General features: G+C 35.3%; 1 protein-coding gene across 5 annotated transcripts in view; it reads left to right on the forward strand.

The window, feature by feature from the left end:
- TBC1D23 (TBC1 domain family member 23) overlaps positions 1-15,086 on the forward strand; it is a 56,791-nt gene that overhangs the window by 22,080 nt on the left and 19,625 nt on the right. For 4 of the 5 annotated variants that reach the window (XM_025416585.3, XM_025416604.3, XM_035710133.1 and 1 more), the window contains exons 4-11: positions 617-821; positions 4,131-4,254; positions 7,421-7,545; positions 7,637-7,683; positions 8,481-8,584; positions 9,858-9,980; positions 11,297-11,389; positions 13,932-14,102. In XM_025416585.3, coding sequence (XP_025272370.1) covers positions 617-821; positions 4,131-4,254; positions 7,421-7,545; positions 7,637-7,683; positions 8,481-8,584; positions 9,858-9,980; positions 11,297-11,389; positions 13,932-14,102 — 992 coding nt within the window. The remainder of the gene's footprint in view (positions 1-616; positions 822-4,130; positions 4,255-7,420; positions 7,546-7,636; positions 7,684-8,480; positions 8,585-9,857; positions 9,981-11,296; positions 11,390-13,931; positions 14,103-15,086) is intronic. The other variant, XM_049105310.1, reaches the window with a different exon arrangement.

Here is a 15,086-nt window from a genome sequence, read left to right on the forward strand (position 1 = left end):
AAAAATAACTTTTATAAGTCATGGGTGAAAAATTTCCAGTCACTCCACAAGGTCTTTTTCAAGATTAAATGAATTTAGTTTATACTTTTAAATTCATCTGTAGTCTTAGTATCTTTCTGTTTCTCTTTTTATCACATTTTAGTTAGGTTTTGATTAGATAGGCTTTTCTCTGCTAACCACAAAAGAAACATTATTGCTGGTGTGTGCAAAGGAAAGGGAATTTGGTCGTAGAGAATGAATTCCCTTCCCTGACAAAGACATAGAGGCAGCTACCTATCATGGGGTAGACGATAACCTGCTGTTTAGAAAACACCTTTTTACTTTCCAGGAATATGGATTAAGCCTATCTTTCCTACCTATCCACTTTAGATTATCTGAAGTTCTAATGTTTAATATATATATAAGTCAAGTATTATTAAGTTGAGTTAGTAAATATTGAATATCTAGTAAATACTGAATAAGTATAATGAAACATGTGCTTTCATATAGTTTTATTTTGCCCTTGTCATGCTCCAAATACACTAAGGTAGTATGTATGTTTGTAAATAAGTGTTATATGCATTAATGGCATCACTAATGGGCCCTTGGTAACTTAATTTTGACACTTCTTTTCTAGAACAGCTTTCAGTGCCAGAAGAGAAGGCAACAGAATTACTTTCGGATATTGAATCTGTAATTACCTTTTACTGTAAATCACGTAACATTAAATACAGCACATCCCTTAGCTGGATACATCTACTAAAGCCATTGGTGCATCTTCACCTTCCACGCAGTGATTTATACAACTGCTTTTATGCTATCATGAATAAGTACATTCCCAGGTAAAATACAATTTAGTTATTATGGTTTTAAAAATGAATAAATGTCTAATTTGCTTTGAACTGAAGTTTTTAGATTTACTTTGGTGGTAAAGGAAGAAGTTCAAATAATTTTTAGGGTTGTTTGAGTCGTAATGGTTATTTGACTTTATTTTTGTGGTTATAAATCTTTTTTTATATAAATCTTTTTTTAAAAGGATTCTTCAGTTAAGGATTTATGCTTATAGAGTTTATGCTAATTTTTTGGTATCCCTATTTTAATTTCTTTCCTTATAAAATAATAAAAACATTAAATGCCTACATGGAAAGTAAAACTTTTGGAGTGCTGCCTTAAGTGAGGTGCTGGCATTATAGCTTGGAATGTAATCCTAGATATGCAAGCACTGAACAAATAATTAGAAGTGTGCTGAGTATTAGGAAGATGAAATATAGAATGCTATGGGAATTTTTTTTTCGCGGGGGGGGGGAATGAGAGAGGGAGAGAGAGAATCTTTTTTTTTTAAAGATTTTTAAAATTTATTTATTCATGAGAGGCACACAGAAAGAGAGAGGCAGAGACACAGGCAGAGGGAGCAGGCCCCATGCAGGGAGCCCAATGTGGGACACGATCCCTGGTCCCCAGGATCACGTCCTATGCCGAAGGCAGCACCAAACTGCTGAGCCACCGGGGCTGCCCTGGAGAGAGAGAATCTTGAGCAGGCTCCATGACCACATTTTTATTTACTCATTCAACAGCTGATTGGACATTTGGATTATATTCACTTTTTGACTCTTACGAATAATGCTGCTATGAACATTTGTGTATAAGTTTTTGTGTGGACATATATTTCATTTCTCTTGGGTATGTACTGAGTTGTGGAATTGCTGAATTATACGGTGACTGTATGTTTAATTGAGGAATTGCCAGCCTTTTTCACAACTGTATCACTTTACATTCCCACCAGTAGTGAATGAAGATCCCAGTTTTTCCACATCCCTGTCAGCACTTAAGAAAAAATTATTGTAGCTATACTAATGAGTATTTGGTATCTCTTTATGGTTTTGCTTTGCATTTCTCTGACAATCAATGATGTTTAGCATCTTTCATACACTTGCTTATTGGCTGTTTGTATATCTTCTTTTGGGAAATGTCTGTCTGTTTAGGCAAAGAACTTTTAAAATACGCATCTGTCCTAACGTATAGCAGGGTAGAGAGCCTCTGTGCTACCTTGAAGCCATAGTGCTTCATGTAAGTAAAACAGACCCAGAGATACCAGGAGACAGGGCTACTATGATCATGGAATTTATATTTGAGACTGGAATTCAAATACATCTTTCAACTCCTTATATTTTACCACGACTTAGCATAACAGAGCTAGTGATAGCAAGAAAGATGATGTTCCAGCTTTTCCTCTAAAAGATACTGGTGGTGGTCATTAGCAGTGGTGCGGAGGGAGGATTTACACTGAGCTGTGTAATACACTCTCTTGTTAGGTTCCTCTAGTTACTCTTTGTGAGTTCCATCTGTCACACAGCACTCCAGCAGTGGTCAGTGTTAATGCCCTTGGATAGAACACAGCCCCACAAAATGCTGCCAGAAGAACTCTATTGTAATATATTTTATTACAGATTCAATATAACTTGGGTAGAATCCTCTGGAGCACAGTGCTGCATCAATAGTACACAGCTGTTAAATGAATAGATGATGTTGCAGTGGCTGACTCCCTGAGATGTCCTGCTAGGGACACAAAGTAGGCGATTGTTGCTACATTTTTATGTCCCTACACTACTGTCTGCTTCTGTGTTTTGCCTTAGCAGTCAGTTGCCTTGCGTTTATAGAATGGGGAGAGTATTCAGACAAGGGAGGAGGTAAACTTGCCAATATGAATCCAGTTTCTGTCTCTGGGCATCTGAATTAACAACCTAGGGCTTTCTCTACAAAACTTCCCTGTCATCTACATTATCCAAATAAGCTACAGGTTCATATTCAATCCTGGCATTGATCTCAGATCTTGGTTATATAGAAATTACTTTTCAGTATTCCCACTTAAATAGCATTTGATGACATTCTTTTTTTTTTTTTTTTTTTTAAGATTTTATTTATCCATGAGAGACACACACACAGAGAGACAGACAGAGGGGCAGAGACACAGGCAGAGGGAGAAGCAGGCTCCCTGCAGGGAGCCCGACGGACTCGATCCTGGGACTCCAGGATCACACTCTGGGCTGAAGGCAAGCACTAAACCGCTGAGCCACCCAGGGATCCCAGCATTTGATGACATTCTTTATCAGTGCTTCTGTGTTAAAACTGAGACATTCATTAGTTTTTTCACATGAAGCCTTTTATTTCAGTTTCTTTACAATTTGTTTTTTAGAGACTGTACCAATACCAAAATACCACTTGTTGCAATACTGAGTTATATATAGAGAAGAGTCATATGGCATGACAGTTTAATACAGTTTCTGTGTAGAGGTCTTAGCTGACTTCTTAGCTCTGTGGCCTTGGGTGAACTACCTGTCTACAACTAAGCCTCTGTTTTCTCTACTGTAAAATGAGGAAAAAATAGTAATTATTTCATAGGGTTGCTCGTAAAGATAAAATTTGATAACTTTTGTAAAGTGCCTGATACAGTGTCCAGCACATGATATTTTCTCAACAAATACTTTTATTGAGATGGTCTGTTCTTTGAGCTGTTTACATTTTTTATTGATTCATTAGACACAAAGGAAGAAGGAAAGTAGTTGTTATGTTGCTTGATAAAGTGTTTTGTACCTCTTGGGATTTATTCTGAGCAGTAGTACCCAGGCTACTTCAACAGCTTCTAAGGTTCTGGCCCAGTATTTTATTCATCTGTGGCCATTTTACACTTTTACCTGGGTTAAGGGACATCCCTACTTGAGTATATTAACTGTGGAGCTAACCTGAAGCCTTTCTAGGAGTTTTCTCTTATGTAGGGAAGAAGAGGGCTTGACTTCTTTAGAACTCTCTAGATAATCCTTTTGGGATCCAAAAGTTATCAGAATAACCTAAATGATCCTGCTGTTTGCAGTGGTCCCTGCAGTGCTTTTGTTTGAGTGCTCCCTGAGTTTACCTAGAGAGAATCTCCCTAGAGTTGGCTGTAGACCTGCTGTTTCTGCAAACTTTCTGTCAAGTCAGGTTATGTTAGATGTTCTGAGCCTGGTTCTGTCAGATAGGCTTATTATAAATGCTGTGGTGTTCAGGTGTTTTGGGGGTGGGGAGAGGAGGTGGGGTGGGTGTTACAGGAGGACTGGTTACTAATATGACCATTTCTGACCCATTAATGCAAAAACCTTGCTTCTCTTGTCTTTTAGGGATTGTTCTCTGAAGGGAAGACCATTTCATCTTTTCAGATTACTCATCCAATACCATGAGCCTGAGCTGTGTTCTTTTCTTGATACAAAGAAAATTACTCCAGACTCCTATGCACTCAACTGGGTAATAAAGTGAAAGTAGGAACACTTAATGAAAAATAGCTTTCTATAAAACTATAGTTAGGGTTTTTTTTTACCCCCAAGTAAGAAAAAAGAAAAATACTAAGTTACAGACCATTAATATTTAAACCAAAGGAGTAAAATTTTTGGCACTTCAAAAATTGGTTTTTTAGCTCTTGATTATGTTCAGATTATTTAAAGTGAAGTTTAGCCTTTTGTTGTTTTACATACATTACGTATATATATGTTATATATATATTGTATATGTGTAATATACATGAGGTATATAAATGCAGTATGTGCAAAATATATGCATGTAATATATGTAAATATGTATCAGTTCACTTTAAAACTTTGTGTGATTTAGGTATTGATGGTGTGTATGAGAATTGATATCTAATCATGAGGAAAATGTCTTAAAGATTGTCAAATGATCAGTATAAAGGAATATAAAGTACATCTCAGCTGTATTCTTCTACATTTATATTTTCAGTGGGAAGTTTTATTATTCTAGGTCAGTGGTTCTCAGACCTTTTGGTGTCAGACCTCTTATATTCAATATTTGTTGAGGATCCATATTTTATATGGATTATGTTGGTTAGAAATTAAAACTAAGAAATTTAAAATATTCATTTAGAAGTAATAAATCCATTACATGTTAACATAAATAGCCTATTTTCCTAATGCAAAATAACTATTTTTCAAAAGAAAATTAGAGTAATGGCATTGTTTTATATTTTTGTGAATCTTAGTATTTGGCTTCATCACAGATAGGTAGATTCTCATATCTGCTTTTTATTCAATCTGTGATGATACTATGTACTTCTAGAGCTCCTTGGAATACACTTTGAGAACTCCTCTTCTAGGTAACTTTTAAGATGGTTTTTTTTTTTTAAGATTTTTCTAAAACAGTGATTAGGTGCTAGAAGAATGTTCAGAAATTAAACATATTCCTTGATCATGTCTTAACCTAATTTTTCTTCAGAAAGGATTCCTTTGTGCCACATAACCGTGTGATTTAAAACAGCCCCTGAACCTCAATTTCTTTATCTGTAAAATGGGAATAATAATAATACCTATCTTAGAGGGTGAAGGGATGAATAAACAATCAAGAAATGGAACTTAGAGAATTCTAACTGGTTTCAACTCTGGCATATTATCTCAAACTGCAACAGCCTATTCTTTAGTTCTCAGCCACAGTCTTGTTGCTTTGAGTTAAAATAATAAAATACCTGTAAAGTTAAGCTTATCTTTTTTTTTTAAAGAGTGAATGTGCACATATGCACAAGCAGAGGCAGGGAGGGGCAGAGGGACAGAGAAAGAGAGAATCTTAAGCAGGCCCCCTGCCCAGTGTGGAGCCTGACGTGGGGCTCAGTCTCAATGCTGAGGTCGTGACCTGAGCCCAAATGAAGAGTCCGACACTTAACTGACTGAGCCACCCAGGACCCCTACTGTAAAATTACGTTTTCTCTGAGATACATATGTTGCCATTCAATGTACTTATTTGTGTTGAAGTAAAAAAAAAAAAACTATTTCTTGTAAGCATCTTGATATCTTAATAGAGGTCTCTCCTGTCACATGCCTCAGAAATGCCATTTCTGTTGCCAGGTCTCTGAATCAGTCCTCAGTGCTGGTCGTAGATTTTAACTGAGTACTAAAACAACTGATCTGTCTTCAGTGTCCCAAATAGTTTGTTCTTGCTACTAGTATCATGTCTATGGAATGGAGGTGTTTTTTTGTGTGTGTGTTTTTTTTGTTTTGTTTTGTTTTGTTTTGTTTTTAATAATGAGGTGCTACAGTTAAAACTAATTCCCAAACCTTGAGGACCTATAACTGTGAGTAATGCAGTGATAGCTGTAGTTTGCCAAGTGAGTTTAATGATGACAATATATTGTGATTTTGTTTTTATTACATCTTTGGCTATTATAATAGTGGTCTTACTTGTAATGGTATTTTTTAAAACAACAACAAAAAAATTAGTAGCACCATATTCTTTTTTTTTTTTTTAAGATTTTATTTATTTATTCATAGAGACACAGAGAGAGAGAGAGAGAGGCAGAGACACAGGCAGAGGGAGAAGCAGGCTCCATGCAGGGAGCCCAACATGGAACTCGATCCCAGGTCCCCAGGATCACACCCCGGGCTGTAGGCAGTGCTAAACCACTGCACTACCGAGGCTGCCCAGTAGCACCATATTCTTTAAAAGCTCTGTGGTTAAGTGTAATGGCAGCTAGCTGTGGAATATCAGGTCGTTTTTCTAGTGCAAACACCACCACTCACCAGCTCTGTGAGTGTGGGTAAGTTATTTAACGCTAGTCTATTTCCGTACCCCAAAAACGGGAGAGAAAAATGTCAACTTTGAAGGCCTGTTGTGAGAATATTTAAAATAAGTGATAGTTAATAAGAATATGTGACCGTTTATTACTGAAATATGCACTAATGCATATGTTCCCATTAGCCATTAAAAATGTAAATTTAAACCTCTAGATGGAATTGTTTCTGTATCTGATAAAAATTGAATACTTTAAAAATATCACTGAATTTATACAATTTGAAACACAGGCTCTAGAGAAACTTAAAGAACTCTCATTTGAAGTGGAAAACCATAGAGCTGAAACATACTGAGGGATATAAATGTTTCATTTGTTTCAAATGATGGACAAGTAAGCTTTGGCAGCAGTTCACCATTATATTGTCATTAAAACTTTTCTCTGTGTTCTTAGATTACTATGTTTGATCCTTATCATTACCTTATAGGTTACGGACCATAATAATTGTGGTTACCTGTGGTTATCAGTTACCCTGATAGCAGTAGTTATGCTAGTTATGCTATGGCAGATATGTGCTGGTTACTTTAGATATTTCTATCTCTCTCTTCACAACAATGGTAGAAGAAGAATAGCAGTATTCCTTTTTTTTTTTTTTAAGATGTAGAAATGGAAGCTTTAGAGGTTAAGTAACGTGCCCTGTGTCACACAGCCAGTAAGTGGCTTCATTGTGCCTTGAATTCACATATTAGGCCTTTGCATTACATACAGCAAAATTAAGCTACACATTAAGCATCAGGTGCAGATAATGTGATATAATGTTACTTACACATATGCTTTCATACTTTTAAAAGAACAGGTCATTTCCAGTGGTTTATGTCTCATTTCATTTCCTGATTACAGCTTGGAAGCCTTTTTGCATGTTACTGTTCCATTGAAGTCACTCAGGCAATATGGGATGGATATCTACAACAAGCAGATCCATTTTTTATTTATTTCTTAATGTTAATAATCCTTGTTAATGCAAAGTAAGTATCAAGTTGCTTAGATTTTTCTCCTTTCTATTCTCAGGGTACTCTGTTAATATTTAACTCAAATTCATTTGTGTCTCTTGTACAGAGAATTTATTTTAGCACAGGAGTCTGACAGCAAAGAAGAAGTTATCCGTAAGTATCACTGTAGAGGAAATACTTCAGGTCACTGAAACTTAGGTTCTTCATCTATAAATTTAAGAGATTAGTCTACAGAACTCTGAGGTTTCATTCAACTTGTACACACTCTGCAGGTGCAAACTTTAAGGACTATTTCCTTCAATTTTGCCATCTTCATTCATTTCATCCATATTTTTTCACTGTTTCAGTTCTTTTTCATATATTATTCTGGTTTGTTTCTTCATATCAAATGGCCTCCTCTCTCTCTCCCGTCTTCCCTTCCTTCTTCCTTAATTTACCCTTCAGTACTCAGATTTCATAGTTATTTCCATTGTGGAAATTTGGTTCTTTGGGTTCTCCCCATTCTAGCACCCACACAGATTAATCTCTCTAGTGCCTGCCACTTTGTACTATAATATAGTGTTTATCTCGCTACATATAATGATTTATTTTTACATTTCTCACACAAGACAGAGTTCCTTAGGTCAGAAACTATTTCTTAGTCATTTCTTATTTCTAGGGGCCCTGGCACTTCGCGTGTTTGTTAAATCATAGTACTGCCATCAAAGCTAATGAATTTGATTTGATTGCCAGAACTTTTTTTCACTAACTGCAGAATTACATTAACAGTTTCAGCTCCTTTGGGGGAACTCCACTTCTTCTCAGGCAGTTTTATAGGCATTGCTGTTGAGATTCCATCTATGTAGTTTTTATTATGTTTGAAGATATTCTAGCTTTGATATGCAAATAATTTTCATGATTGTATTCATCACAATTTTTTAAACGTTCTCCTATCTATAATCCTTTTTCAGAGTTCTTGGAAAATACTCCATCCAGTTTGAATCTAGAAGATATAGAAGACCTTTTCTCTCTGGCTCAGTATTATTGCAGTAAAACACCAGCTTCTTTTAGGAAGGTAGAAGACAAGAAATTACCAGCTTCAGTATTTCACATTTTGTACACTGTTTTATTTATGTTGTGTCCACTTCAGTTAAAATACTCTAGGTTGTCACTCTTTCCTTTCTTGTTATGTGTTGCAATTTGGGGGATTTTTCACTGTAAATACTCTCCCTAGTAGAGAAACAGACAAATTAAAAAAGATAGTATACAAATATGCTAGGAACTATTTCACTTCAACTGTGATGATTAGTTATTTCTGATCATGAGAAGTTTGAGGTACTTCTTAAGCTAGTGCTTTCTAGACTTTAAAAATTTCAGAAATCTAATGGAGAATGTGTAATTATGCCTCCTTTATCTGGAGTTTAGCTTTGTACAATTTTAATGATATAAAGCTGTCTCATGAACAAAAAGGGTCCCTTAGCTGCATAGAGACTTAGAACCTTTCTTAAGTGCTTTCCAGTGAAAGGACACCAGATCAAAAACAGGAGTGGTATGAGCTCCTAGAAAGTAAAACTCCAAGAATCAAAAGCTAATAGTGGAGGAGGCATAGAATTTATTATCTTTATTTATTTTTAGGCATTCTGTAATAATGATTGCTAATTGGTGGTCATGTCACTGAAACATGATAAGGTTAAATTATGTTCAGTGTAATATGTTTCAGAAGGCAGACAAAAGCATTTCCCCTGAAACTAATTAATTAAAAAAGAAGTTCATTTTTAGGGACTAATTTCAGCTATTTTAATAATTGCCTTATGTAGACCACCTCAGTTCCTAACAATATCAAACAAGTCAGATGATAGGATAGTGGTTTAGGATGCTCAGTGAAAAAGAAGTCTTACCCTTTTCTTTTCAGTCTTTTAAGAGGAACACCTTTTATTCTTCAGACATAGTAAATAATCTGCACTACCACTTGCTAATTAAGTCAAGCTGTGGATCAGTGTATTATGTAATTTTTGCCTTATTTTGTTTTTGTTAGGTTAAAATATGAAAAGTCATAACATTTTAAAATTTTAATATTTCACTCCAGGTGATATAGAAAAATAGCTGTGTAGAATGTTTTATCTTTTTAAAGTCTTTTATTTTGTGTGTACTGACAGGGAGGGACTTGGTATACAGCCTTTTTGTAGCCTTCGGCCTATAAGATTCGAGATGATATAATATTCAGTTTTAAAAATCACATGACTCAGCGTTATAAAATTATTTTATGTTTCATCATGGTTTATTAAGAATGTTCTTTGGAAGAAAGATTAATTTTGTTTATAATGTTATAAAAATTTCTTTTTAAACAGGATAATCACCATCTATTTGGTAGTACTTTGTTGGGAATTAAGGATGACGATGCTGATCTGAGTCAGGCTCTCTGTCTGGCTATCTCCGTGTCAGAGATCCTTCAAGCAAATCAGCTTCAAGGGGTAAGTAAAGAAAACCCACAGTTTGTCAGAAGAATGTTCCTTTTAAATGCAAGGAACCAACATTTCCTCCCTTTGTTGATTCCCACAAAGTTAATTTACTATAAAATGTAGCTGTTTTGCTTTTTTTGAATGGTTAATGTGTTTAATCTTCTGCCCACATGCTCATTTTAAAATGACCAGCTTGTGTGTTATTTTACTTGTCAATAATTAATTATGCTTGACATCTGTTTTTGTAAATTGCCAAATCTTTTTTCATATTTTAACAAAGCAATTGAGGTTGTATAAAGTACTTAAAAAGATGGATTTAGCATTTAACAGTAATTATACAGCTAATTGGATTACATGATCTAGTGCTATAGAGCTTATAACAAAGGAGAATTGAGGATATGCTGTGCTGTCTCCTGCATCTCCTGCATAAAAATCTAATGAGCCAGTTTTTTCAGTATATATTCTTTATTACCAGTAGTGCAACAGTTAACCATGGGTGGTATGTGTATCTGGAAGGTGGGGTGTATTTCCAAGATGAAGAAGAATGGGCATAGAAAGACAGGCATTTCATAATAGATTCTTTTAAAACAAACATTTCACATATTTTTTCTTAATAGAACTTAATTGTTTTGTTTTTTTTTTTAAGATTTGAGAGAGAGAGAAAGAGCGAGCACAAGTAGGGGAGGGACAGAAGCAAACTCCCGCTGAGCAGGGTCCTGATCCTAGGACCCTGAGACCATGACCAGAGCCCAAGGCAGATGCTTAACTGACTGGGCCACCTAGGTGCCTCTTATTAGAACTAGTATTAAAAAATAAATGAAAACCAGTAATCCATTTTAAATCCTTCATGTGAATTTCTTCGGTTCAAACTGGCATTGCAGAACCTCCTCTCATCCCCAAAAGATGTTTAGTTCTTAAGGAATCGAAATTGCTGGCAACTTTGGGACTAATATGCAGAAATGGTAATTGTGCCTAGATCTATGTTTATAACTATGTAGTTTTTAAGTATATATTTAACATGATATACATTAAAAATTTTAATTCCAATATAGTTTTTTAGCTCAAACTGACATTCCTCTGCTACACATTTAAAGACTTTCTAGTCAAGAACAGTATATATAAAGTGTTTTTAACTGTTGAAAATGAGCATAGTTATGTAAGATCTTGAGGATATTTCTTGCATTGCTTCTAATTGGGTCCTCCTAATTCTGTGAGATCCGTTTTTTAATAAATCTATTCCCTCTCCTTTGCCTGAATTTGATATTGTATTATGTGAAATGTGACCCTCATGGCAAATTCCAGTATGTCAAATGTTGTTTTCCTCTTAGGAAGGAGTCCGGTTCTTTGTGGTGGATTGCCGTCCTGCAGAGCAGTATAATGCTGGGCATTTATCAACTGCTTTCCACTTAGATTCAGATCTGGTTAGTATAAATGCTAGTTAAAATTTTTATAAAGTAAGAGAATAAATAGGTTTTTTTCCTTTATTTCATAAATAAATATATATGTTCCAGATTGGGGACATTTTCTTCCTGCTTAAGGAAGGAGTCTCTGCCTATATAGCGAAAGTATTGTTTTCAGATTTCCTTTTCACCAGAACATTCTTCTGATAGGATACAAGATAGATGCAAACAGTTAACTATGGCTTACTATTGCCTACCATTGTTATGTCAGTAAATTCTAAACTTCTTACTGTGAGTTATCTGATGTAGCACTTAGCGTAGTGCCTTGCATCTAGTAAGTACTCTATAAATATAAGCTCTTACTATAGTTTGGGTAATTCTAAAACTGTTTACTACAAGCCTTTTTTCCATCATGAGTACTTATGCATATAATTCAGTATTTAATAAGGGTGGTATCTGGCATATCGGTGCTCGTTTGTTAAAATTGCTGTCTAAGGGTCACTTTAATTAAAAGAGTAGATGAATAAGAAATTAAATTTTATCAGAAATACTCAGAGTGAGATAGACATCATTTAAACTATTCTGGGTTATAAGAGCCTCAGGGATGGGGAAGACAGAGGAGTAACTCTTTTTGCTGACTATGTAGTTTGCCCTTCTTGCCATCTCATCTGAAAAAGGTGACATTGAAGCCTGAAAATGTGACAGTGAGGGGTTTAGGTGGTATTGAGAGGAAACTTACGAAAAAGAGAAGTAGAACCACTCAGACAATTTGGAGGGCTTTAAGTAAGAAAGGAGATCAAGATTGTTTGTATCCTGAAAGTGAACTCCAAGCCTTTCTCTTTGATTTGCCTAGGAGTGTTTAGATAGTCCTTCTTTTATGCTTATTTAAAAGTTTGCTCAAGTGATTCATGAATATTTGATTTTTTTCTTCAAAAACTCAAAAGGATATCTCCAGAGTTAACTATTACCACCTTGTTTAATCTTCCAGATCTTTTATTGTGTATTTATATCTTTCTTGTTCACTTTTTTTTTCACTTGATTTTTCACTCAGCAGTTCACTTGCTTTTTCACCAAACTGTTTCTTAGGGATCTTTCCGTTTAAGTATGTTCTTTCTTTTTTTTTTTTTTTTTTTAATATCCCCACATTTTATGTATGTATGTATGTATGTATGTATGTAAGCAAGCAAGCTCTATGTGGGCCTCAGACTCACACCCCACCATCAATAGTTGCATGCTCTGAGCCAGCCAGGTACCCTAAGTACATTCTTTTTAATGACTATATAGTGATCTGTGGTAAAGATATACCATAATTTATTGCCCAGTTGATGTACATTTGGGTTATTTTCAGTTTTCTTATAATAAGCAATACTGCAGTTATATGCTTGTACACGTTTTGTGAACTTGTGCAAGTATTTCTGCAAAATAGGCTTCTAGGGATCCCTGGGTGGCGCAGCGGTTTGGCGCCTGCCTTTGGCCCAGGGCACGATCCTGGAGACCCAGGATCGAATCCCACATCGGGCTCCCGGTGCATGGAGCCTGCTTCTCCCTCTGCCTGTGTCTCTGCCTCTCTCTCTCTCTGTGACTATCATGAATAAATAAATAAAATCTTAAAAAAAAAAAAAAAATAGGCTTCTAAAAGCCTATCTAAAAATACCACTGCATTATAGAACATTATCAATTATTTTTATGTTATAAGAATAATGGGTGAAAAACAGTGGTTAATTATTAGTGACGTTGAACATCTTTTTCTAAGTATATTGTTCTTATTTTGTTTTACAGATTGCTTTTCTTTGGTTTGTCCATTTTTCTGTTGGATTTTCACTGTTTTTTTTTTAAGATTTTATTTATTTATTCATGAGAGACACACAGAGAGAGAGGTGGAGACAGAGGCAGAGAGAGAAGCAGGCTCCATGCAGGGAGCCTGATGTGGTACTCGATCCCAGGACGGTGGGATCATGCCCTGAGCCAAAGGCAGACGCTCAACCGCTGAGCCACCCAGGCGTCCCTTCACTGTGCTTTTTATGTAGCCCTGTTATAACAGTTTTAACATATTTTTGTGGTTATTAGCATATCTGTTTCCTTGAGGGGAAAATATTAACTTTTTTCATCCATTTATCTTTAGTACCTAGAGTAGTGCTGATACAAATGTCTTCTCCTATTTCTGTCCTCTAAGAAATACCAAAGAAGTGGAAACTAAAAAATAGATCTTGTTTTAATGTATTGTTTTTAGTTATGGACCCTTCCTCTCAGTGTGAAAACTTTTCTTTTCATGATACCTAATGACATTATAGCTTATTTAAAAAACACATTTTTTTCTTAGAATATTTTCTTTGCATATTTAATCTTTGAATTTTCAACTTTTGTTTTAATGTATTATAGGTACATTTATATACATTTCTTTTCTCTGATCCCAGCAATTTTGTTTATAGGAGGCTTTATTCCTTTGTTTTTATGGTAGCTATTTAAATACTGTTTTTTTCCCCCTATAAGAATATTTCAGATTTGGAAATGTATGTGTCATATACCGTTATGCCACATTTTTAGTTTTTAAAAAATTATCTAGATGCTCCAGAATCCATCTGAGTTTGCACAGTCAGTAAAATCTTTGCTGGAAGCACAGAAGCAGTCCATCGAGTCCGGCTCCATTGCTGGTGGGGAGCACCTCTGTTTTATGGGCAGCGGTAGAGAAGAAGAAGACATGTACATGAACATGGTTCTGGCACACTTTTTACAGGTATGCTGACAAATTATTTCAGTTTTTGTTTTGCTTTGTTTTTAATTTATTCGACAGAAAGAGAGAAAGCACAAGCAGGGGGAGTGGCAGAGGGAGAGAGAGAAGCAGGCTCCCCACTGAGCAGGGAGCTCCACACGGGGCTTGATCCCAGGATCCCTGGGATCATGACTTGAGCCAAAGGCAGATACTTAACCAGCTGAGCCACCCAGGTGCCCCACATTATTTCAGTTTTGCTCAGTTGGTGCTATCACCTTTAAGAAGTTCCTATAGGTAATTTTCCACTGTTGCCTATGTTGTAAAATTTATATGTAGTTTCTCTTCACAGCTTATAGATTTTGTGTCTTGCCAAGAAAGGACTTCTTGAGATTTTTCTTACATGCTTATGTGATTTATTTTTTATGTTTAGGTCTTGAACCATCTGGAATTTATTTTTGTGTAATAAGTGAGGTAGGAATCAAAAACATCTTTTTCCCAGATAGGTAACCAGTTGTGCTATCAATTTGAAATACCACCTTTTTAATACACTGAATTCCTCAGTGTTTCAGGATCTATTTCTGGATTATTCTGTTGTGTTGCTCTTTATGTCTGTTCACTCCCTAGTACTTTTTACAGTAACTACATAATTTATTTTAATATCTTTACTTTGAAATAGAATAAATATACATGTATATTTTTCATTACACTTAGCCACCTTTCTGTGTTTGAATGTTGTCTTCAGCACAACTAATTTGTGTTAGTGATTTTATACAACCTGTTCTCTATCTGCTCTATAAAGCTTCACTTGGTGATGGCTCTTTTCTTTATAAAATTAGTTTATTAGATATTTTATGATAGTTAATACATTAAAGCCTTCATTTTATATGACCCTAAACTATAGAATCGAAAAGACCACAGGCATGGTATTTATTGTACCAGCCACTCAATTTGGATCCTTTTCTGTTCATGTTGTATTTTATTGGGAATCTGGTTTGAGAAAATAAGTCT

Source organism: Canis lupus, chromosome 33 (genome assembly GCF_003254725.2).
Source record: "Canis lupus dingo isolate Sandy chromosome 33, ASM325472v2, whole genome shotgun sequence".
In the NCBI taxonomy this organism is placed as follows: domain Eukaryota; kingdom Metazoa; phylum Chordata; class Mammalia; order Carnivora; family Canidae; genus Canis; species Canis lupus.